Here is a 26,370-nt window from a genome sequence, read left to right as displayed (position 1 = left end):
TTGACTCAGAGTAAACGATTTTTTCAAACGATTATCGTTAAACGATATCGTTTAACGATAATCGTTCAAAAAATTGTTGTGTGTGTATGCAGCTATATTAATATATAGAAGACATTTGTCCCATGCAACGTTTTATTTTTGCTTTGCAGCACAATGAAGATCCATTTTTTTCTGCTGTTTCCCTTGCTGGGGCTTAACTTGGCAGTGCCGATAGAACGGGGTACTCCGAACAAAGAAGAACCAGAGAAACCAGAAGAACCTGCAGTAAGTGCTTTTTTTTCTGGGGCTGTTATGTTATCCAATTGGTAAGTTTGTGGTATATGTGTATGATATGTGGTATGTACCTGGGATATATAGATTAGTTTCTCTCGTCTGGACCCCACGCAGGTGCCAGCTGGTGGGTCGGTGATGCGTGGCCGTCGATCAGGTGACCTGCGTATTGGCGACTCTGGTGACGGGCTCTCTTGTCCCCATCTGTCTCTGTTAATAGCACTTCAAAATGTATTTGCTTGATAATTATTCAGACAGGTGCCGTTCACGCTGGCAATTTCCTACACTAATTAGAGATCACACAGACAGATAACCAAATTGTTCTGTGAATTAATTTATTCGGTCCCATGTAAAAGTTAGGAAAACTTATTAAAAAGTTATTTTACCTGAGCACACGTTGGAGGTAGCCATTTTATGGGCTGAACTGATATACATGATAATAAGACAGCCCATTCATTAGGAACCGGTACCGCACAGATATAACATGGGCCTACGATGCAGGAAGTACCAAAATTGTGGACACTTTTTGAAATTTGAATGTTTTTCAACTTCGAATGCTCACGCAGTGCAATGATTCATATATCAAATGAAAGGAAATTTAATGCTGAATTCAACACAATAAATATTTGCATTACAAGGGAAGTTATACAGTGAAATCAACACTACCAGTTTTTTCAAACGGAACCACAAATGTTCTATGGGGTTCAGGTCCGGGCTGCTTCCTGTCCATCCCAGCACCTGTATGTCATTCTCTGTGAACCCCTTTTTGCATGTCCGTGCAGTGTGGCAGGGAGCTGAATCCTGCAGGTAAAAAAAATGGGGCATTATCTGGAAATAGATCCCTGATAGAAGGTAGAAGTTTTGGTTGTAGGATGGTGTCAATGTACTTTCTGCTGTTCAGTGTGCCATCTATGACATAAAGGCGGCCTACAGCATCTGCTGTCATACATGCCCAGATCATAACACTTGTAGGATTCTTTGTTGTTGCTTGAATAAAATCTGGATGTACCTCTTCCCCGATGCGACGTCTCACACATTTTCTCCCATCACTACCACATATCGATATCTTAGTTTCGTCACTCCATATCACTTGTTTCCACTGACCTTCTGTCCATGCAATGTGTTCTTTTGCCCACTGTATTCGTTTCTGCTGCTGCTTTTTATTCAGCAATGGCTTTTTTCGGGGAATCCTACCTTTTAGGCCAACCTCCGTTAGTCTTCTCCGTTCCGTTCTTGCACTGACTAAAACACTAGTTGCACTCAGGTCACTGCTAATGGCCGCAGATGACATCCATTTGTCCCTGACCCAAATTCGTTTTATTCTCCTATCACTTTTTCCGGCCTTTTCCTTCCTTGTTTTGTATAGACTGTGTTTCCTGATAGCGTAAACAAAACTTTCGTACTCCTGATGTTGTCACATTCCCACCAACTTCTCTCGCAATTGCAGCATACGAAAGACCATTTTCACTTAACACCACAATCTTGGATCACGTCGCTGTGCTGCGGTCTTGAAAAATAAAGGATACCCAACGAAATACTGATAAGACAGTAACATCATAAGTACACAGTGTTGTTTTCACTGTATAACTTCCCTTGTAATGCAAATATTTGACCTCTGTTTATTGTGTTGAATTCAGCATTAAATTTCCTTTCATTTGATATATGAATCATTGCACTGCGTGAAGTGAAACAGTTTTTATAAGCATTCGAAGTTGATAAACATTCAAATTTCAAAACATGTCCACAATTTTGGCCACCAGTGTATATAATGGGAGGTGCTACCTGATTAGACTGTGTTAGTACCTCAGTCATGTCCGTGGTTCCGGGTAAAATGGTAGCCGCATACTGATTCGGCACACAAAATGGTTGCGTCCGCTGTGTACAGGTCACCGTTCCACTTAAACATTATTTACAGTCTTGGATTTGACCTTCATAAAAAAAGACAACAGAACACCCTAAAAACACCCTAGATAGTTTTGTACTTTTCTGGACATCTAGGATAGCAGTGCTGGTACTTTTAGTGCTGCCCACACACAGGCAGCACAAGTCGCCAGAGCGGATCTGCATCCATTGTGAGCACAATTCTGGTTGGCCAGGTTACACCAATCTGATCGCTCAGGACTAAGGTGTTGGAGCACAAGTGGTGGCTTTGGCTGATGACACTGCACACAGATTGCTGCCATTGGCTAATGACATTTACAGTCTCGGATGAGGAAAATCAAGTTGTCAGGTTTTTGGTCTCTGAGAACCGTATCGGGCTCAATGGTCTGTAACCTTCTAACTGGATATCCTTTTACCCGTGCTATCCTTATAACAGGACACCGGCCTGTACTATGAACGCTACCTGCGGGAGGTAATTGATGTGCTGGAGACAGACGGACATTTCCGAGAGAAGCTTCAGGCCGCTGATGCAGATGACATCAAGGTAAGTTATTGTGTGGCTGAGCCATGTGATTAGCCTGCCTTGTGCGCGCCGAGCGCTTATCTTGGCATAGTCATGTTTGCTTTACAGTGTGTTGGTTTTGACCAGGTGGAAGAGCAAAGTACATAGGACAGATAAGGAGATGGCGACTGTTTCCTGTGTGTTATATCCTACACAATATCCCTGCTTCTCTGCTGGTTTTCTTCTAGTTTAAAGTATATAGCCCTGCAAATGCCTGATAGATAGATAGATAGATAGATAGATAGATAGATAGATAGATAGATAGCTATCTATATCACATCTTACTGTGTATTAACTGTCTTAAAGCATATATCCAAATACACAATATCACCATGGCCATGTTTACGTGGGACCTTTTACATACGTACATGCGCATATATATATATATATATATATATATATATGTATGCATCTCAATGTCACAAAGACTTTTTAATGTTACATTGGCTGACCTTTCATCCATAAAGACTATAGACCTCGCTACATCGTGTTGTGCTGATTGGCTCTGACGTTGGTAAATGGCGCAGCGGTGTGGACCGGCTGTAGATGAGGACTGCATGCGTCCAATCCTGACGATAGAGCGTCAGCAGCAAAGTACTAGACATCCTTTTACGTAGGGTATTTATTATACTTGGAAAACATTTTGGACTTGAATCCCCTAAGGACCATCCCTGAAATCTGTATTTGTCAAGTTTCCTAGACCATTTAAAAATGTTTCCTCTTCCATGGCGCCTGATGACTGCTTTAGAACGTGCGCTAGGTTTCCCTGTGTCCCTACGGTTTAGTCTATTTCATTGCTCTGGTTTCACATTTCTCACGTTCTCCCAATAAGCGTAAGGTGCCGTGTGTAGGACACTGGTGAGTTACCAGCGATGTCTGTCCCTCTCCGCAGAGCGGTAAGCTCAGCAAAGAGCTGGACTTTGTCAGCCACCATGTGAGGACCAAGCTGGACGAGCTGAAGCGACAAGAGGTGTCCAGGCTTCGGATGCTAATCAAGGCCAAGATGGACGCTACCATGGAAGAGAGTAAGTGATGGTATTAATATTATGGCTTATTTATAGTGCACCGCAAAGTGTCTGCAGAGCCGCACAAGAATTACAATAGGATAAATAACAATACAAAATGAATAGAAATGTAACAGGGCAAATGCCAAATTGAGAAAAACTATACAACAAAATGAAATGAGTTTCGTTACTTAACCACTTAACTAACAATTTTTTTTTTTCCCCCGTAAACCGCTCAGAAATAATTATTTTTTATTTAAGTGTAGAAAATATTTGTAATAATATATTTAAATATTTTATTTAAAAAATATATAACTACAGGATGTTTAACACCCCCCTGTGTCCATAGGCCTCCACTATAAAGTAACTTTCCACCCCCTATAGGCAATAGACCCCCCCCAGGAATCATAAATCCTAATAATAATACCCCCCACACTCCATTAGTAGTAAAAAAAAAAAAAAAAAATGTACAAGTTTTCTAAACCAACTCCACCCCCTGTAAAAACACAATTTTTCTTTGCCCCCCCTCCTACCCTGTGACAAGTATGTTTTTTTTTATTTTTGTTTCCCCCTCCCCTTCCTCCTCCAGTGTAATATAAATAAATAAATAAATATTCCTCCCCCCTGATGCTAGATAAACCCCTCTCCCTCATATGCAGAGCGCAGCAAAGCGTGTCAGGGGGGGACCGATCATCAATCCCCCCCTGCTGAGGCTGTTTTCTGCACTTGCTGAGATCAGCCAAATAGTGCTTAGAGGGGAACTTCCTCGCCCTGTGATCCACGGTACAGGCGCCCCGGAGTGCCGTTAGCACAGCATTCTGGGGCGTGATTCTGGAAGCGATGTCGGCAGTCACAGACCTCCACATCACTTCCGGGGGTTCAGAGAGTCAGAGAAGATTTGTTCTGGACAAGTGCAGAACGAATCTCTGGAAAAGCCGGGGAAAGCGGCGTGGGATCAGATGGGATCAAAGTGTGGACAATCAGGAGACCGGAAAATGCGGAGTGAGAACCAATAGGGCGGGGGGCCCTGCTCGCGAGACCTTACAATGTAAGCAGCTGGTCGGATATTCCCCTCTTTAACACCCTATCTGCTTTCTGTTGCTTAGATGTACAGATTGACCATGTCGCGTTGCTGAAACAGTTTGAGCACTTGGACCCTCAGAACCAGCATACGTTTGAGGCTCGGGATCTGGAGCTGCTCATTCAGACTGTAAGTAAGATATGTTTGTTTCCGCATCAGTCACTGCATCCTCTTGGTGCCAGACTGAAACCAATATGGTTCCTGCACACAGAGGATTTGAGCTGTATTTGTTCTCTAGTCATCAGTCATCATGTGTAATAGATCTCACACACTGTCTGCTTATACGCAGCAAATAAAGCATTACAGCAATGCATATTTACTAACATGCTCTGTGCAGGAAGTGGATCCTGGTGTGGTGTTATTTCTATTGTTCCTAATAAACATTATAAAGCACTAACATATTGCACAGGGTATTTGTAATAATTCTCTACCACGATGGAGCTGAGGGGAGAATTCCCTCCCTTAGGGCTCTATTTACTACAATCCGCATATTCTATAGATTGTAAGCCTGCGAGCAGGGCCCGCTTACCTATATATCTGTCTGTTATTACCCAGTTTTGTTCTATTAATGTTTACAATTGTAAAGCGCAACGGAATATGCTGCGCTATATAAGAAACTGTTAATAAATAAAATAAATTTTGAATGCAGATTGTAATGTGATATTAATGACTGAATTCGCATAGCGAATTCATCCAATATCACAGGGAGCTACTAAAATCCCTTGCAGGGACAGAGCTTGCGATAAAGTTCTGTCCCTGTGAATCCCCTCCGCACACTTATCACGGTATATTCTCAAAAAAAATCTTGACATGTGCCCGCCGCACGTTTGCCAGCTGCCGCTAAGCTCCGCCCCCCGCAATCGCAACCCTAGCCCCCGCGACCCCCCCCCCTTAATTACACTTACCTCCGGTCATCGGTGCTCCGGTCAGCTGACATCCCATCCCGCGCTGGGACCCGGTCAGCTGATGACCAGGTCACAGTGCAGGATGGGAGACCAGCTGACCGGAGGGAGGACATCACCGGAGCTCCGATCTCTGGACCCTGGTAAGTTTTATTTATTTATTTATTTTCTTTTGCAGTGATCAGCTTGCGTTCTGTTTAGACCACACAGCTGATCACTGTGGCCTTCTCCGGGCTCTGCTCTGCCTTTTAGAGCAGAGCAGGAGTCCGGTAACCGGGGGAGACCCTGGATAACACCACCTCCGGGTGGCATTATTATCACAGGGCTTTCCCTGGTATTTTTTCACAATTTATTTTTTGTAACTTTGGTCAGATCACATTTCCCATTACAATTATGGGAAATGCGATCTGATTAATAAAAATAAGTGATACTTAGGGGTTGGAGTAGAATTTTACTAATGGTACTCCAATTGCCTTTTAGTAATTTTAGGTGATACTAAAATAATGTGAAAAGGGTGTGAAAACACCCTTTTTCACTTTATTTTAGTAAAATTAATGTTAATAAATAGAGCCCTTAGCGTCTAATTTCCCTGCCACACAACAACAACACACAGACTTTGGTGCATCCAAAGCCAATTAACTTACCAGTACATTTTGGATATATAGGTACGGTAACCATAATAAAGTGCAAAAAAATAAATGTGAAAGTGCTGCTATTTTTTTTTTATTATTATTTGTCTTTTAGTTTTGTCGTTGGATAAAGACCTTTTTGCAGGAATCCAGGTTTCTTTTTTTATATTTTTACAAATGTTTCCCTAACTTTTTGAAGTGCTGTCCCCCCTCTTTCTATCCAGCTTACCTTCGGGTGGATTTGCAGAGTCGCAGAGATAGGCACATATGAGTTATCTAGGGGCTATTCCAGGGTTTGGGAAAGGGTACCTTGAAAAGTTCCTGGCAGATGAATAGGTGCATTTTACGCAAATGCTTGAATAATAAATGCCCCTCAGTGAGTATTTATGCACATTATACAGCCCTGAGCAGCTTACAGATATCCTGCCTGTTCCCCACCCCCCTCTCTCCAATCCTCTCCCCCCTGTAACAAATGTTATCATGACAAAGTACTATGGATGGGAAGAAGTGCAGAGGTTGTGTAAGACTTTAGAACACAAATGGAGAAAGAGAGTATTCTGTGGAAAGACAGTGATGGCGCATCAGGTGGTTGTATTGTTTGTGCTCGGTTTTATAGCGCTCTCAAAGCTTTGCTCAGCTGTGCATGGCGCCCGGTGCCCATTACAGAACATGGTACATTGTCCACATGCAGTGCAGACGATAGAACAGACTTTTTGAAAGGAAATCCTCCAATTTTGCACAGGCCACCAAGGATCTTGAGAATTACGACGCCGCTCGCCACGAAGAGTTCAAGCGCTATGAGATGATGAAGGAGCACGAGAGGCGCGAATATCTTAAATCCCTGGATGAGGACAAGCGGAGAATGGAGGAGGTCCACTACGAAGAGATGAAGAAAAAGCACAAGGAGCACCCTAAAGTCAATGTGCCGGTAAGTGGAGTAAATGTTGGATTGTAGGACCCGCGCCGCTCCTCGATAAGGGAAATCCAGTGCTGTTTGCGACCTCCAAGAGACCAGGGGAATCCAGTATTCCCGCAAAAGGAGAATACTTGAATAAACAGGAAATTGTGATTATCTGTCTTATTTTCCAGCTGTTTATTAAGCGATAAAAAGTTAATTTATTATTTCAAAATTCATATATGGCATTCCATTTCCTCAAGCGTATGACGCGTTTCGCGTGTCACAGCCCCCTACCTTAGAATGTGCTTTAGTTGTTGGATCAGGTATATGGAGACATCCTGTGGTCCTTTTATAGCTCAGGAATACACTGGAGAACAGCTGTCTGCATCCTTTAGTGTTACAGGAGTGAGGGCAGCACTAATGGATGCAGACAGCTGTTCTCCCCAGTGCTCCTTAATTCTCTTACTGAGCTCAGGAAACTTACCAAAGGTCTCCATATGCCTGAACCCAACATTTAAAGCATATCCTGATGAAGTAGGCTGTGAATCACAAAACGCGTCATATGCTTGAGGCACATGGAATGACATATATGTATTATTTTGAAATAATTACCTTTTTATCACCTAATATACAGCTGGAAAATATTTAATTACAAAGACATTAACTGCATTAAAGTTTAGGCTTGCACCCATGGTTGATAATCAGCCCCAAGACAATGTTGCGGACCAGTGTTGTCAGCTTTCAGCCCTCCCTAGTTGAACCATATATCCCATGTCCTCAGCTAGATTCACTAGGAAAAGTCCCTTTGTACCTGATTCTCCTCACTTGTCCCTCATGCCCGGTATATAATAATGTCTTTATTTGCATCACTAGGGAAGCAAAGACCAACTGAAGGAGGTCTGGGAGGAGACTGATGGCCTGGACCCTAACGACTTCAATCCTAAAACATTCTTTAACTTACACGGTAAATACAATCTTGTAACATAAGTACTCTATGCATAAATACACCTGTAGGGGGCGGTGGAGGTGTTACCAGGTTGGTGTTGCCTTTTAAATGATTGCCGGTTTAAATGTTCGTCAGACTCGCCAAGATCTCGCCAAAGTCTGCCTCTTGCATAAGCCCCCTTTACTCTCCTTTCTGTGGTTTATGGAGTGTGCATGTGTGTGTGTTTTTTTTCTTTTTCATATATCAGTAACCAGGGCCGGGTGTGATTGGTCATACTTCAGTAACCAGGGTCCGGTTGTGATTGGTCATACTTCAGTAACCAGGGTCCGGGTGTGATTGGTCATACATCAGTAACCAGGGCCCGGGTGTGATTGGTCATACATCAGTAACCAGGGCCCGGGTGTGATTGGTCATACTTCAGTAACCAGGGTCCAGGTGTGATTGGTCATACATCAGTAACCAGGGCCCGGGTGTGATTGGTCATACTTCAGTAACCAGGGTCCGGGTGTGATTGGTCATACATCAGTAACCAGGGCCCGGGTGTGATTGGTCATACATCAGTAACCAGAGCCCAGGTGTGATTGGTCATACTTCAGTAACCAGGGCCCAGGTGTGATTGGTCATACTTCAGTAACCAGGGTCCGGGTGTGATTGGTCATACATCAGTAACCAGGGCCCGGGTGTGATTGGTCATACATCAGTAACCAGGGCCCGGGTGTGATTGGTTATACATCAGTAACCAGGGCCCAGGTGTGATTGGTTATACATCAGTAACCAGGGCCCAGGTGTGATTGGTCATACATCAGTAACCAGGGCCCGGGTGTGATTGGTCATACATCAGTAACCAGGGCCCAGGTGTGATTGGTTATACATCAGTAACCAGGGCCCGGGTATGATTGGTTGTACAATAGTAACCAGGGCCTGGGTGTGATTGGTTGTACAATAGTAACCAGGGCCTGGTGCAGTAGGTGATACTCTGTTCTATGCCTTAATTTTTCAGACACCAACGGAGACGGCATCCTGGATGAGCAAGAGCTGGAGGCTCTATTTACAAAGGAGGTAACTGTAATTGTGTGTTCTAGAGGGAACTGCTGTGTGCATGGAATATGCTGTGTAATAGAGAGGGGTTCTGGCGCACAGCGATAGGGTTCTGTGTATCTAAAAGGTCACTAATAGTATTGACCTGCCCAGCACTGCTGCTTGGAACATGGGCCCAAACCAGTATTATAGGAATACACACAGTCCAATTATTATCTTTAACCACTATCCTTTTAATGACTATCAGACAATGATTTGTTTTAAACAGGGCACAGGCCGTTATTTTCTATAGATCACCTTTTGCAGTCAGCTGGATGTGTGTATTCCTATTGTTGGAAGAAAGTCTCAAATGTTGTCTTATTTGTGTAGTACCTGTAAAATAATTGGGGGCAGATGTACTAAGCTCTGGAAAGTGATACATTGGTTCGTAGTTTATCTCACTCCAATCAGCTGCTGACTGTCATTTTTCTAACACAGCCTGTAACATGACAGGAGCTGATTAGTTGGTACTTTCTCTAGAAATCTTACTACATCTCCCCATTGGCGTGTCAGTGATCAGCTCCCCATTGGCGTGTCAGTGATCAGCTCCCCATTGGCGTGTCAGTGATCAGCTCCCCATTGGCGTGTCAGTGATCAGCTCCCCATTGGCGTGTCAGTGATCAGCTCCCCATTGGCGTGTCAGTGATCAGCTCCCCATTGGCGTGTCAGTGATCAGCTCCCCATTGGCGTGTCAGTGATCAGCTCCCCATTGGCGTGTCAGTGATTAGTGTCAGTGGTCAGCTCCCCATTGGGTGTGTCAGTGATCAGCTCCCCATTGGTGTGTCAGTGATCAGCTCCCCATGTTGTCACTGGACTGTGCAGCTGGAGCTGGGGTAACTGAATGAGAGCTGTCGCCACGTGAGCTGGCTGCTGTACAGAGCTCCTGTAGAGGCACAAGGGGCTTTCACACAAAGTAATTCCCAGTCAATAGAAGACCAATACTAATTTGACTATTACTATTTTCTCATTTTAAAGGGTATTCAACTAAAAAAAATGTTTGTTTGTTGTTTTTTTTTTCATTTGTGTAAGGTGAGCATGTAAAAAGGAATAGTTAACCTGTAAACCTTTTGGGATTTTGTCGGTATTGTGAATAATCCTGGTGATTCTTTGGGGAAAGTATTTTATCTATGCAATCCAATGCGAAATGTGATGACCTGTCATTGATCATAGTAAGGAGTCGGTTCAGATCCAATTATGGTACTACAATAGTGACGTGCACTTAGCTAATGTGCCTTAATAGGGTCCCCGGGGCTCCCTGCTGTGTGTGTGTGTCTATCAGAAGTATAACTAGTGACTGTTACAGGATGCGCTTTACGTTGGCTGATCACATGACCCTGTAGGCTGTACTGTGATAGGAAGCCCCTAATCTGACGTCAGGCCTGTAGTGTGTAACATTCGCTCCTTTCTCTATCTAGCTGGAGAAAGTCTACGACCCAAAGAATGAAGAAGACGACATGGTGGAGATGGAAGAGGAGAGGCTGCGTATGCGCGAGCACGTCATGAAAAACGTATGAACGACGTAAATAATGCAATGAAAGGGCGGATCATGATAAACGTACATTGCACATAACTTGCTGCACAGCTCCTAGGAAGCTATGCATAGAGTACCAGGGAATCAGTGATGAGTTGGTATTGTACGTTGGACAATGGGTAACTGCATTGTATTAACATCATATAGAGACGGAGGGAGAACAGAAGCTGAGCTGGGCTGTGAATGGTTTAACCCACAGGACTCTTATTGGGGATTAACGTGCACCTACCTCTATCCTGATCACCTGGTAGTACTGGGTGCGCACCGCAGGCTGGTGATCTTGTTGTCACTTGCTGGCCGCAGTCACGCGGCAGAGGGTACGGTTCTTAGCCAAGTGATCACTGGGACGTTTTTAAATAACGGACGTCTTTTGCGTTTCGCCTTTAGTATGGGTAATGCAGACAAAAATCAGAACGCACCATATTCACCGTACACATCTTGTTGTGATGGGCACGACGTGATATGAGTTATTATTGGGGTCGCAATATCAGTTATTACTGGGGGGGGGTTGCATTCCAAGAACACCCCCTGCCCACCAAGAAGCAATAATAATGATGATAAAACAAAATGCGTTGGGTATGATTGGTGGACAGGGACCATGTCTACATGGATGATCTGTCAGCAAGATGACCTGTGATCATGATACCCCTGACGTGTGTGTTCTGGAGACCATTGTACTCGCATTTAGTTGCTTTCCAAAACACGATGCTAATTTGCCTGATTTTCTCGGGTTCTCTCTCAGAACACACGCGTCTCATCAGCGGAGATTAATTTATTGTAAGTACTGGCGCAAGCGCTGTGTTGCTGCGGGGAACCAGCTAAGTCCTTGTAGCTGAATTGCTCGTGTGTGTGGGGGGGAAATGTGTCCCTTCCTTTATAGCTTTTATCACAGGAGACATCCGCTACCATTTACTGTTTGGAAAAAAAATTATAATTTTGTTTCCCTGGAGTGACGCCATCCTGAAACTGTTTAACGTTACCGGCACTACAGAGACGCACTGTGCCCCGTGCCTCAGTCATGTCACTGGTTCCTAGTGCACACATGGGGCTACATTTCATTCTATATTGGTTAATTCCATCAAGTGTTAACTTAATCCTGGAGGCGTAGAAACATTAGGAACTCTCCAGGGCTTTTTATACCTGGGATAACTGATGTCAAAACAATAAAAGGTGGATGACCTAAAACGTAAAACCGGGTGACATTAAATAGCCAGCAGGTCTCGCACAGGCTCAGTATAGAGCTATACCTCCCTTATTACACTGCACTAATGTATATCGGTGTTGACACTGACAGCGCCTCCCTTGGAAGCTTAGTACATAAGTTGTTGTCTCTCATCTCTGTAGCGGAGGTTATAGGAAAGATCTACAGTCCACACAGCATTGCTTTATTCAGATCCTAGCTGGGATATATACTTTCCTTTCTATGCTGATATTTTCTATTTTTATTGTAACTTAATACACATAGGAGTATGTGGGAACGTGTGATAATCAGAGTGCGCATTGTTTTTTTTAGGTGGACGCAAATCATGATCGCCTGGTGACGCTGGAAGAGTTCCTGAAATCCACCGAAAGGAAGGAGTACAATGAGGCTGGGGGCTGGGAGGTGAGTGAGGGGTGTTCATTAAAAAGAAAAAAATATATATATATTCATATAAATACATATAAATATATATATATAAATATATATATATATATATATATATATATATATATATATATATATATATACACATATATATATATACATACATACACACACACACACACACACACAGTCAGGTGCATAAATATTGGGACATTGACAGAATTTTCATATTTTGGCCTCTATTCACCACCACAATGGCTTTGAAATGAAACAAACAAGATGTGCTTTAACTGCAGACTTTCAGATTTAATTTGAGGGTAATTACATCCAAATCAGGTGACCGGTGTAGGAATTACAACGGTTTCTATATGTGCCTCCCACTTTTTAAGGGGCCAAAAGTAATGGGACTATCAACTCAAAAGCTATTTCATGGACAGGTGTGGGCTATTCCCTCGTTATTTCATTATCAATTAAGCAGGTAAAAAGGTCTGGAGTTGATTCTAGGTGTGACATTTGCATTTGGAACCAGTTGCTGTCAACTCTCAATATGAGATCCAAAGAGCTGTCACTATCAGTGAAGCAAGCCATCATTAGGCTGAAAAATCAAAACAAACCCATCAGAGAGATAGCAAAAACATTAGGTGTGGCCAAATCAACTGTTTGGAACATTCTTAAAAAGAAAGAACGCACCGGAGAGCTCAGCAACACCAAAAGACCCGGAAGACCACGGAAAACAACTGTGGTGGATGACAGAAGAATTATTTCCCTGGCGAAGAAAAACCCCTTCACAACAGTTGGCCAAATCAAGAACACTCTCCAAGAGGTAGATGTATATGTGTCAAAGTCAACAATCAAGAGAAGACTTCACAAGAGTGAATATAGAGGGTTCACCACAAGATGTAAACCATTGGTGAGCCACAAAAACAGGAAGACCAGATTAGAGTTTGCCAAACAACATCTATAAAAGCCATTACAGTTCTGGAACAACATCCTATGGACAGATGAGACAAAGATCAACTTGTACCAGAGTGATGGGAAGAGAAGAGTATGGAGAAGGAAAGGAACTGCTCATGATCCAAAACATACCACCTCATCAGTGAAGCATGGTGGTGGTAGTGTCATGGCGTGGGCCTGTATGGCTACCAATGTAACTGGTTCCCTTGTATTTATTGATGATGTGACTGCTGACAAAAGCAGCAGAATGAATTCTGAGGTGTTTTGGGCAATATTATATGCTCCTATTCAGTCTAATGCTTCAGAACTCATTGGACGGCGCTTCACAGTGCAGATGGACAATGACCCGAAGCATACTGCAAAAGCAACCAAAGAGTTTTTTTAAGGTTAAAAAGTGGAATGTTATGCAATGGCCAAGTCAATCCCCTGACCTGAATCCGATTGAGCATGCATTTCACATGATGAAGACAAAACTGAAGGGAAAATGCCCCAAGAACAAGCAGGAACTGAAGACATTTGCAGTAGAGACCTGGCAGAGCATCACCAGGGATGAAACCCAGCGTCTGGTGATGTTTATGCGTTCCAGACTTCAAGCTGTAATTGCCTGCAAAGGATCTGCAACAAAGTATTAAGTGAAAGTTAGATTTAGGATTGTTTAGTTTGTCCCATTACTTTTGGCCCCTTAAAAAGTGGGAGGCACATATAGAAACCGTTGTAATTCCTACACCGTTCACCTGATTTGGATGTAATTACCCTCAAATTAAATCTGAAAGTCTGCAGTTAAAGCACATCTTGTTTGTTTCATTTCAAAGCCATTGTGGTGGTGAATAGAGGCCAAAATATGAAAATTCTGTAAATATCCCAATATTTATGCACCTGACTGTGTATATATCTCTATCTATATCTATCCTTGTACAATGAAGCGGCACTCACAGTCTGTATATCCAAGAAAACTTTTTACTGCATCAATACATCAACGTTTTCGGGGACCATCCCCCGTCCTGATGACAGGGGATTGTCCCCGAAACGTTGATGTATTGATGCAGTAAAAAGTTTTCTTGGATATACAGACTCAGAGTGCCGCTTCATTGTACAAGGATATGTGGAGGGGTTTTATGCCCCAGGATGAGCACCTCAGCAAGATATTCATTTATGTGCTCTTCAATTACAAGAGTGCCGGTACTTGTTGCTACATATATATAATATATACACACACCTGCTTTGAAGGGGAGAAAACAATAATCCTCTTAGCATCGTAGCACCCGGTACCTGGTGACTAAGCTGTCAGGGGTCACTTAGATATATATATAGGGGTTGATTGAAGTAGAGGTGATGTGAGGACAATGCACACTATGTGCCATTGGTATCCTGGCAACAGCACCATTCATCACCCCTAAGTCGCACTGATTTTGTATATTAAAACGCACCATTTAGGAACTACCGTATTGATGTGCACTGCATCGCGCATATTGAAGGCGATTTACTAAAGCTGGCCACAGTGGCTGATACTTCAACTCAGCGTAGGCAGCAGAATACCAGTTTCCATCTGTCCGGCATTCGGACTGAAATACTGATCGCACGGGCCCTGTGTGCGCACTCCGCAGATGACCACTTCCAGGCCGCTGTGAAACCACTTTATTCTCTAGTATACCAATCCCTTACGTTATTAGTGTCAGTGTGTATAGCAGCAGAAGCTCCGCTGACCTCTCTGCGTTTTCTCATTCAGACAGTGGACGAAGCCCAGATTTACACGGAGGAGGAGCTGCGGCGCTTTGAGCAGGAGCTGACGGCGCAGGAAGTGGCCTTAAACCAGCGGGCAGAGGAGCTGCGTAAGGAGCATGAAGATCTTCAGCAGAAACAGATAGAGCTGGATGCACAAAAGAAGGAGTACCAGCATGTAAGTGTCCAGGCGGCCGCACGGTAAGACTCAGCCGTTCCACATGGGTGGCCCACATCGATCAGATAGACATTTCATGCCCCAGAGTTCCCATATCTCTACAAAACTGTGTGTGCTTCCATCAGACAGATGCCGCTGCTCAGGAACCTCTACAGCTGGATCTAGTTAGGCAAAATGAATATTGTTGAGGGATGACCACACACATGGTCCTATTGCGCCCATTGCTCAACTGCATTTTCCAGTTCCATGGTCTAAAATCAATCCAAAAGTCAGAACGGCAGCACCTATGGGAACCCGAAGATCTAATAAGAGCTTTGACCCCAAACACTACGAGTCCTAGTTTAAGGAGACTTCAAGCTGAATTTTGCCTGTATTTAGCTAAGTAACCGTACAGAATAGAATCGCACTTCTTTCTTGTTATAAACACCCCATAAATGTCCCTTCATACATGATCATATTTACACTTCTTGCAAGATCAGTTTCCATGTTGGATCTGTCTGTATTTTGGTAACTTGTTTAGTCTCAGTCTATGAAGACTTCGGCAATGTCTGCAGCTGAGTCCTCAGGGGTTTCGGCCCCCGGATTTAAAAGGGCAATCATATTCACTACAAAACTAGGCATGTTTTCTATGTAATGTTGTTGCTCCTTTTAAATCCAGTAGCCAAAACCGCAAAAGTCGTGGAGACTTTGATTTCACTGTTTAGAAAATTGGTCTTTAAAAGCAAAAACTCTCCAGACGTAATCTTACAGAGGCTAATCTCAGATATGGCAGAATATAAATTAGATATCTGGGGGAACTGGTGCAGATAACAGGTGTTATAATCTATAGCAGCCATTTTTCTAGTGAAGTTTAGAAACTGAAAAGTACGATGTACTTTATTATTTTGTTTGCACCATTGTGCTTCGGATCATATAAATGCCCCAACATCGGCAGTGTCTCTACAGCTAAACGGCAATTACAGTGAAACTAGGTTTACAGGCAACGTCCAATCTTCTTACAGCAAAGTCTGAGTTCTGTTGGTTTTTTTGTTTTTTTAGGCTGTTATTCAAATGGAACAGAAGAAGTCACAGCAGAACGCGGTTCCTCCAGCCGGCCCCAATGGGGAGCTGAAGTTTCAGGCTGAAGTACCCCATGCAAATGCTGACAAAGGTAATTAGCAGCGTATTTAAATTGGAAATTTAAAAAGAAAAGATCCTATCCACCAATTGTTAATAAAATTGGCAAATACTCATTTATAAGTTGCCTTAAGAAAGTAATGTATACATACAGATGTGTCCTCATACATCTAGCCTCCTTGTGCGTTAAACAGGCCGCCTAGTCGCGCCATGCCGTGGGGTGACTCTGTAGCGCCGAGCGTCTTTCCATGCGACTTTATACCTTCATACGCAGTTGTATCTGCATGCTGTGTCACGGCCGCTGACACTGTAACGTAGCGTTCCGCAGTCACACACACAGAATACAGGCATGCCGCATATCATTCTAATCAGCAGAAGCCGCTTGTGCGTCCTATTTGCAGAACTGTGCGAATAAGATGCACTTGAAGGTAAAAAGTTGCACGAAAAGACGGTCAGCACCGCTGAGCTGAGTCACACGGAGCTCCCGCGTTATTTGTAGTGCGAGGATAGATGTATGTGGACACATCTATACGGTTTCCGAAGCTATATACTCCCAGCAGAACTTGGATCTACATTTGCAAAGACGTAAGCATCAGTTTCAGTGCAAAAGAACTCAAAAATGTGCGCGCTCATCCCTTATAGCGGAGTCACTTGTTGCTTATATAATATAAAACCATATTCTGCCACAAGTGCCCCAATAATCATTGGCATGCTCGTAAGCACTATTATATAGCACAGACATTTTCATGCGGTTATACAATGGGAAATGTGCGCTTTCATACAGCCAATCAGACAGTGCTTCACAGTATTCGCTATAACTATAGTATAACCCATTCATTTCTAACAGCTAAACCAGAAGAGCCCCATCCGGGATCAGACGTTCACCCAGGCCCGCCAGCAGCCGCTCCAGCAGCAAATAAAGACCATGAGCCCCCCCAGGAACAGCACGTTCAGCAAACCCAATAACCAATTACAGGGCGGCGACTGCAGCAGGACGGGGGAGTATTTGTGACCCCTGCGTGAGCTCTGATACCCCCGTTCCCCTGAATTGTCAAAGTCAAGGGATGTGCAATCCTGGGTAAATGTCTCATATTGGGAATCTTTATTTTAAAAAGAAAAAAAAGAAACTTAAAAAGAAACTAAAAAAATGATGTAATGTATAATGTGGGGCGTTAGTCCGTTTATTTCCCCGGAAAAGCACCTTTTCGTTGTCATTGTGCTATTTAATTAGCGCCCCGTTCCTGCAGGGATTTGCTGTGCATATATATTTTTACATTGGTTGTGTCTCTGAAAGTCAGGTCTGTAAATTGTGTGTCACAGCGACAAAAAACTGATTCATAGCGACATCCGGCTCACACTGATGCAGCTATGAAGTCACTGTCCTGCTTTTAGATACCTTCGCAGGCTGTTTAAACGGAACCATTAAACTATAGGTTACGTGCAGTATTGGTACGCATGGACCCCTATCCCAGTGCATGTTCTGTCCTTGGTGCACCATGCATTTGGAGAAGGGTCAGTGTACCAACATAGCGAGTTGTGCTTACCACCCAGAGCAATGGAGGGTGCTCCCAAAGCTTAACGCTGCTGTGTACTTACCCGTAAAGGGTCAGGGAAGAGGTATGGCCACTGAGATTAACAGAAATCAACCACAGTTTGGGTGACGGCAGTACATATGAAGCCACCGGATATTCATGGCTGCCGAGTTCCGCAGCCCATGGACGTTGTTTCGAATAAAATAAATGTAATGAACCTTTTATTTCAAAAATATTTCATGATGACTCTTTTTTCACTTAATAAATAAACCATTTCGAAAATGTCTTTACTGTTTATTGTATGCAATATAGTTATTGACAAGCGAAAGGAATCCTGTATTATATTGTTATACACACAACTGGCTGCGCCCACCTTCAACTGCAAGAAGGAGTCGCCAGTCCGGCAGACATGGTGGTGACAACCAATCTATTCCCACTGTGTCACTGTATTCAGAGGCTGCAATCATTGAGGAACAGCGATCACAGACCAGGAGGTCAGGGTGAGCCCCAGGGAGATGGGAGGTTTCTTTTTAGATGAAGTGGTTTCTTCTAATTACATTTTTATTTTGTATTAACATTTATGAAGCCAAGGATGAAGTTGTTTGTGATGTGGCTAAAAACCTACAAGTGAACAAAAAAGTTTTAATTGCGCAGTTTATGAAAAAAAAAAAAAAAGAAAAAATAGCATCCAGAGCTGACTTTCCCAAACTTGGCCATTACAGTCCAGGCTTTAGGAATATCGATGCTTGAGACCAGATGGTTAACTCAAATTGACTACTAATTAAGTCACCTCTGCTCAAGCATGGATATCCTTAAAACCTGGACTGTAATGGCGGAAAAACTGTAGAGGGATTTTCTGGAAAATTGGTCAGTTTTTCATCTTGAATGAGCAGCAGCAACTGCCCCTGTATATGGATGGACCTGGTTATTAATTTATAAGGACTGATGGATTTGGGTCAGGTCAACAGTGAATCAGCTGAAAGCTTAGAAAAAGCAACCTTAGGAATGGTCTAATACAGGGGTCAGGGAACTCTTTTACCTTTTACCCCAATATATATTTAGCTACACCGATGTTACCCCCTTATTTGAAAGGAGGGAAATCATATAGTAGTGCCCCCATAGTTATGCCCCTGTAGTAGTGCCTCCATAGTTATGCCCCTGTAGTAGTGCCCCCATAGTTATGCCCCTGTAGTAGTGCCCCCATAGTTATGCCCCTGTAGTAGTGCCCCCATAGTTATGCCCCTGTAGTGCCCCCATATAATGCCCTTGTAGTGCCGCTTGTACAAAAAAAACACTTCTTAATCCCCGCTCCTGCATCCGCCGCCGTTCTGTCCGCCCGGCAGCTCCTCGGAACTATGGGAGAGACGGGTCTGATCCAGGTTGAAAACCCACCATACACTGCTCAGTATTCCTGTATAATGTGCCATCCATAGCCTTCTAGGGTTTCCATGCTTTCAGTTGACATAATATTAACTCTTGACCAGTGAACTAACTGGGCTATATAGAGTCAGCTTTTGTGCAATATACTTATTTAGTGCTGTGTGTCATGTCAGTGAGATATATGTATTAAATGTAATAAACTGTGAATTTTTTAGAGAAGTCTTGTTCTTGTTACATTATTCTGACAGGTGCTACCATAGTGCAACAATTGTTATATCATATAAACATTCCTTGCGCAGTTCAATCAATTTGTTATTCGTGCTAGGGCATCAGGGTAAGGGGATTCTTAGGGTCGAGGGTTAAGGCTGTTTGTGTATTAGTGTTTGTGTATATGGGTCAGGGTGGGGGTTAGGATACGTGGACTGATAAGGCCAGGTTACCAAGGTTCAGCTGGGGAGAGTATCCAGGATATGACTCCATAATAGCCACAATGTCCAGATCATCCCACTATAGCATTTAGTTCTGGAATGTTATCTCCTAAGCTCCTAGCGTTTGCACACGTAGCTTGAAGAGTTTTGTTAGTGCATCTCTTAAGCTAGATACACAGTCAGATTTATTTTTTCGGGACAGTGGAAAGCCCCAATATCTATGTTACATATTATGCATTTTTTATTTTTTTTTAGAAGCTACAGATTTTCTTCCACATCACTGATTTTGCATATGTCCCACAACAAGGAGGAGAACATAGTGACAGGAGAACATAGGGAATATGGGCAGATTACTGGGAATGCTCACACTGCTCCATATCGGGAAATTGAGACCAAGATTTTTGACAAACAGATCGGATAATGGAAGGAATGAGTTGTGTTTTCTACCCGTTTTATCAGTGAAACGCTAAAACGATCGTTTATACAATAAATGAGGCTGATCACTCGATTATTGGCAAATCGGTCCAATAATTGTATAGTGTGTGCCTAGCTTTAGACCCAACATGTTCAGACAGTACATAAAACAATGACAAAGATTTATTTGATTTTCTACTTCAGGGTCCATAGGGGGTCCACAGGGTTGACCTTGGGGTTATAGCTGGAACAGGATCCATGGGCACCACACAGTTAAGCTTTTAGCTCCCAGGATGCACTTGGGTCCTCCTCTATACCCCGCCCCCGAGCCACAGGCACCTCAGTGTAAGCTGGTGCCCGGCCGGAGTCGGTCACCGCGCAGGGGGGCTGCAGGAGCAGCCCCCAGAAGCTTTTTATTTTAAGTTAAATTTTATTTATTTGTAATCTATTTTTACTACAGACGGCAGCGAAGGGCTGTCTGTACAGACGCCCACGCTGCCGCTCTGATCCCCGACTGGCGCCGCGACGCCAGTACTGATCTGGGGATCGCAGCGGGAGGACAGAGTCCGTACTAGCCGGACTCTGTCTACCTCCCAGGACTGCTGCCGGAGTCGCCGGGGATTCAGGTAAGCCGCGCGTCGCTGGCTAGCGGCGGCGCGCGGAATGCCTTAAATGCAGTCCTTTAGCCTCCGGTCCTGGGGACAGACCGGAGGCTGCTGGCAGTGGCGGCGGGCCCCCCCCATAACCCGTAGGACCACTAGACCACCAGGGATAACCGGCAAGCGGGAAGCCAGCATCCCTGGGGTTAATGGCCAGCCAGGGGAGGAAGCCTTCCCTGTCAGCGGCTCCTCCCCTCAGCTCAGCGCGCCTTTCAGCACGCAGTCTGGCGTCGCTGAGCTGCAGATTCCTCGGCCACTCCTCCTCTGAGGTCTCCAGCGGCCATTTTCCCAGTGGCAGCGCAGATCTCAGGGAGCACGCGGACCGGTCCCCCTGTGTACCTCTCCCCTGATTAAGGACAGTGTACACAGCAACTATAGCCCTCCCAGACACTGAATCTGGGCAGGTTGATTGTAGTGTAAAGGTGCAGTGAGTATATCTTCCTGCATGGTATGTGACTTTTTGCTAGTGCTGCCTGTCTGTGCTTATTTTCCGCTTACTGTCAGCTTATACCTATCCCTTTACTTCTCCTACAAGCCCTGCAGGTGTGTGGGGGAGGGGCGTTTCTACTGACCTCACTTATATAGATCACGTATTTGTGAGGTCCGTCACATACAGTTGTGTGCTACTCAGTGCCATATTGTGGGCTGTTGTTCAGCACACCGGTGAGTGCGTTTTACTTCTACCCTGGTGCCAGATATATAATATATTCTGTCATGTCAGACGAGGAGGTTGAGCGCTCAGTGGCTCCGGTGTTGGCCTCCTGCGGACGCTGTTCTGCAGGAGTAGATAGGGAGGATTTGTCACAGGATGGCCTGTGTAGTCGATGCCAGGTGGCTCCTGGCCCATCCAGACCTTCTCTGGCGCAGGAACCACCGTGGGCGATGTTTTCTCAAGTGCTGGTGTCTATTGCGGACCGTCTGTCGGTCCCGACTGCTCTCCCTACTAGGGCGGTGCCCCAGCCGACCATCCCCCATTCCCCGGGTGTCCCGCAGTTATTGCGGAGTCCTCCTGGGTCTCAATCAGTTGGTCCCTATGCGGGGTTGCCTATGTATATACAGGCTTCCCCTGTGCTGCAGCAGCCTGTGGTACCTTTTCAGGCCCCTATGGCGACGCCTCCACCATGGGTGGATGTGCTCTCCAACTCCGTGCAAAATTTGGCGGCCGCTTCCTCGGCTTTTCAGTCAATGTTGCAGACTGACATGCCTTCTAGGATTTCTAAACGCCCACTCATGACACGGGCTGCTCAGGTATCGGACTCAGAGGGTTCCTCAGATGATGGGGAGGTCCCTGATGACACTGACTCGGACGCCTCGGTCCAGGAAATGGATACCAAGTCGTCCATTAATGTGCGAGCACTAGTTAGGGCGGTGCGAGCTATTCTTCTTATAGAGGATGAGGCACCGGTTCCTAGGTCGAAGTTTCCTAGTTTAAAAAAAAACTAAGGTGGCTTCTGCGGTGTTTCCCCTGTCGGATCAGTTGACGGATCATATGGCGGTAGCTTGGCAGGCGCCCAGTAAGAGATTCCTTCCTCAGAAGCGGTTGGCTTCTAATTACCCCTTCCCTGAGGCACATTGTAAAAAATGGGAAACTCCACCGGCGGTGGATTCCCATGTCACCCGTTTAACTCGGGGCGCCACCTTACCATTACCGTCGATATCCTCACTGAAGGATCCCACGGACAGGAAAGTTGAGACTTGCTTAAAGTCTATTTACTCCCTCTCCGGGGCGGTGGCCCGACCGTCCATGGCCATTTCCTGGGTGGCCAAGGCCATTGAGGGGTGGGCCAATGCATTGGAAGATACCTTCCCGGACGACGCTCCGGATGTCCAGCGGGCGTTGTTGGGACAAATGAGGGACGCCGCTTCTTACATTGGAGAAGCTTCTTTAGATGCTAGTCTGCTGACCTCGCGGGTATCGGCTGCAGCGGTGTCTGCCCGCCGATCCTTATGGTTGCGGTCCTGGAGAGCGGACTCTGATTCAAAGAAAGGTCTGGAGGCCTTACCTTTCAATGGGGAATTACTATTTGGTCCGGACTTGGACAAAATAGTGGACACCCTGGCTAAATCCAAGTCGGCCTTCCTCCCTTCGGAGGCACTGCCTGCTAAGGTTCGGAGTTCGGCTTTTCGTTCCTTTCGGGTTCAGGGTAAGGCGAAAGGTCAGTCCTTCCCGAGACAGTCTGCGAGTAAGACGGCCTCTAAACCCAAGAAGCAAGCCTGGAGTGCTCGGCGCCCTTCTTCCAAGCAGGAAGATAAACCTGCGGCCTGATGGGACGGGCCTCCCTCTGGGGGACCTCAGAGTGGGAGGCCGACTTCTTCTATTTGCCCAGTGCTGGCACAATACCACCACGGATGCCTGGGTTCGAGAAGTGGTCTCCCAGGGGTACGCCCTGTCCTTTCGGCACAGACCACCCCACCAGTTTTTCTGCACAAGTCCTTCTCAGAACAAGACCAAGGCGTTACAGGTTCAGGAGGCTATAGAGTCCTTGCTGAAAGCAGGGGTCATTGTTCCCGTTCCTCTATCACAACGAGGGACGGGGTATTATTCGTCTCTGTTTCTGGTGCAGAAACCCAATGGTTCTCATCGCCCTATCCTCAACTTGAAGTCTCTGAACAAATTCCTCAGAGTTCCCAAGTTCAGGATGGAAACGTTACGTTCCATCATTCTGGCGATGGAACCGGGGGATTACATGGTGTCCCTGGACATCCAGGACGCCTACCTCCATGTTCCGATAGCATCTTCACACCAGCGGTATCTGAGGTTCGCTATCCTTCAACACCACTATCAGTTCCGGGCGCTACCCTTTGGTCTCTCCACGGCACCGAGGGTGTTCACGAAGATTATGGCGGTCATGGCCGCACATCTTCGGAACCAGAATGTACGGCTGCTGCCGTACCTGGACGACCTCCTGTTGCTGGCGAGCTCCCCGGAGGTACTGCTTCAACATCTCCACCTGACGATCGCTTGCCTGCAAGCACACGGGTGGTTGATAAATTGGAAAAAGTCCTCTCTGATTCCATCACAGCGGATGGTTCATTTGGGAGCCCTGCTGGATTCGCGTCAGCAAAGGATCTTCCTGACTCCGGAGAAGGTCGCCTCACTACAGCTGCGGATACGCAGTTGCCTGAGCCGTTGCCGCCTGTCGGTCCATTCGGCTATGAGAGTTCTGGGGTCCATGGTGTCGACATTCGACATGGTGGAATTTGCCCAGTTCCATTCCCGGCCCCTGCAGGGGCTGATTCTATCAGAATGGAACGGGTTACCTCACCGGATCCGCTCTCAGGTGCTGGTGTTGTCTCCGGACGTTCGGCTATCTTTGGCTTGGTGGCTTCAGACAGCTCATCTGGTCGAGGGGCGCCCATTTTGGATCCCGGACTGGGTCCTGCTCACGACGGATGCCAGTCTCCGGGGTTGGGGGGCAGTGACCGGCTCTTTGTCGCTTCAGGGTCGTTGGTCAGCGGAAGAAGCACTTCTCCCCATCAACATCCTGGAACTGCGGGCAGTATACAAGGCCCTGCAGTCGTCCGGCCCCGCTCTTCACGGAAGGGCGGTACAGGTGCAGTCCGACAACGCCACCACGGTGGCGTATATCAATCACCAAGGCGGAACTCGCAGTCAGGCAGCGATGTCGGAGGTGTCTCGTATCCTGTCTTGGGCGGAGGGTCACATTCCAGCGATCTCGGCGGTCTTCATCCCCGGAGTCCTCAATTGGGAGGCGGACTTCCTCAGCCGTCACGACGTGCATCCCGGGGAATGGTCGCTTCACCCAGAGGTGTTTCAGCTACTCGTGGACAGGTGGGGACTGCCGGAGCTGGACTTGATGGCCTCCCGTCACAATCACAAGTTGCCCGTTTACGAGTCAAGGACAAGAGACGCAGGTGCAAGTCTGGTGGACGCGCTGTCGGTGACATGGACGTTTCACCTGGCGTATCTGTTTCCTCCGATATCCCTGCTTCCTCGGGTTCTGCGGAAATTCAAGCAGGACGGCGGCATGCTCGTGCTGGTAGCTCCGGCGTGGCCCAGACGTCCTTGGTACTCCGATCTGAGGAGCCTCTCCATCGACGCTCCGTACCTTCTTCCTCAACGTCGGGACCTGTTGTCTCAGGGGCCCTGCCTTTACCCGGATCTGGGTCGGCTGTCTTTGACGGCGTGGCTCTTGAGACAGCCGTCTTGAGGTCTTGGGGCTTCTCCAGTTCGGTTATTGGTACCATGCTCAGGGCACGCAAGCCTGCTTCAGCACGGATTTATCACAGAGTGTGGCACACTTACTTTCAGTGGTGTGAGTCCAGACTTTATGATCCTCAGGTGTTCCGAGTTTCTAGGATCTTGGAATTTCTTCAGTCAGGATTGGATCTCGGCTTACGCCTTGCATCTCTGAAGGTTCATGTGTCCGCCTTGTCCGTGTGGTTTCAACGGCGGATTGCAATACTACCAGACGTTCACACCTTTTTCCAAGGTGTTCTCAGGATCCAGCCTCCCTTTGTGCCTCCTGTGGCTCCTTGGGACTTGGCGGTGGTGCTACGGGTCCTGCAGGGTCCTCCGTTTGAGCCTCTTGAGGCTGTGGAGCAATTGCTTCGGCCAGGAGGGTGTCTGAATTGGGGGCGCTTTCCTGTCGCCCTCCTTTCCTGATTTTTCACCAGGACAGAGCGGTGCTCCGCACTCGTCCTGAGTTTTTGCCCAAAGTGGTCTCGAAGTTCCATATTAATCAGGAACTTGTTGTGCCAGCTTTTCAGTCCCCTGATCTTTCAGCTGGTGAGACTTCCTTAGATGTGGTCCGGGCGCTTAGAATTTATGTAGACCGGACGGCTTCGGTTAGGAAGTCTGATTCCTTGTTTATCCTCTTTGGTTTTCACAAGAGGGGTTGGCCTGCCAACAAACAAACGTTAGCCCGTTGGCTTCGTTCCGTTATTTGTGAGGCTTATGCACAGGAGGGCTTACCTGTGCCAGCCTCTGTTAAGGCTCATTCCATTCGTTCTGTGGGTCCCTCTTGGGCTGCTAGACGTGGCGCTTCTGCTGTTCAGCTGTGTAGGGCGGCCACTTGGTCTTCAATTCAAACGTTTTTGAGGTTCTATGCGTTTGACACCTTTGCCTCTCAGGATGCATCCTTTGGGCGCCGGGTACTCCTTTCAGCACAGGAGCGTCCCCGCCCTTAGTTGTACTGCTTTGGGACATCCCCAAGGTCAACCCTGTGGACCCCCTATGGACCCTGAAGTAGAAAACAAGAGATATGGTAAGAACTTACCTTTGTTATCTCTGTTTCTACGAAGTCCATAGGGTCCACAGGGCGCCCGCCCTGACGCACCTGGCTTCAAATGGGCTGTGTGGCTGGTCACCGGTTTTCCGTCTCCTATTGCTGTGAGTATGGTTTCTTGTGTGTTCCAGTCTTCCTTCTCTCTGTTCCATATTCTCCTCCGGCCTAGGCTGCTTACCAACTGAGGTGCCTGTGGCTCGGGGGCGGGGTATAGAGGAGGACCCAAGTGCATCCTGGGAGCTAAATCTTAACTGTGTGGTGCCCATGGATCCTGTTCCAGCTATAACCCCAAGGTCAACCCTGTGGACCCTATGGACTTCGTAGAAACAGAGATAACAAAGGTAAGTTCTTACCATATCTCTTGTTTTACCTGGT

The 26,370-nt window shown here is 46.0% G+C and overlaps 1 protein-coding gene across 1 annotated transcript in view; it reads left to right on the top strand.

Moving 5' to 3' along the window:
* Nucleotides 1-18,147, top strand: part of NUCB1 (nucleobindin 1) — a 30,369-nt gene extending 12,222 nt beyond the window's left edge. The window contains exons 2-13 of the mRNA XM_088455832.1: nucleotides 150-264; nucleotides 2,588-2,695; nucleotides 3,606-3,738; nucleotides 4,824-4,927; nucleotides 7,072-7,257; nucleotides 8,101-8,191; nucleotides 9,174-9,232; nucleotides 10,666-10,758; nucleotides 12,295-12,384; nucleotides 15,047-15,217; nucleotides 16,256-16,367; nucleotides 17,181-18,147. Coding sequence (XP_088311958.1) covers nucleotides 154-264; nucleotides 2,588-2,695; nucleotides 3,606-3,738; nucleotides 4,824-4,927; nucleotides 7,072-7,257; nucleotides 8,101-8,191; nucleotides 9,174-9,232; nucleotides 10,666-10,758; nucleotides 12,295-12,384; nucleotides 15,047-15,217; nucleotides 16,256-16,367; nucleotides 17,181-17,299 — 1,377 coding nt within the window. The 5' untranslated portion in view covers nucleotides 150-153 and the 3' untranslated portion in view covers nucleotides 17,300-18,147. The remainder of the gene's footprint in view (nucleotides 1-149; nucleotides 265-2,587; nucleotides 2,696-3,605; nucleotides 3,739-4,823; nucleotides 4,928-7,071; nucleotides 7,258-8,100; nucleotides 8,192-9,173; nucleotides 9,233-10,665; nucleotides 10,759-12,294; nucleotides 12,385-15,046; nucleotides 15,218-16,255; nucleotides 16,368-17,180) is intronic.
* The last annotated feature ends 8,223 nt before the right edge of the window (nucleotides 18,148-26,370 follow it).

This window comes from Taudactylus pleione, unplaced genomic scaffold (genome assembly GCF_031769625.1).
Source record: "Taudactylus pleione unplaced genomic scaffold, aTauple2 ptg000672l, whole genome shotgun sequence".
Lineage (NCBI taxonomy): Eukaryota > Metazoa > Chordata > Amphibia > Anura > Myobatrachidae > Taudactylus > Taudactylus pleione.
This window is presented reverse-complemented; position numbering and strand designations above follow the sequence as displayed.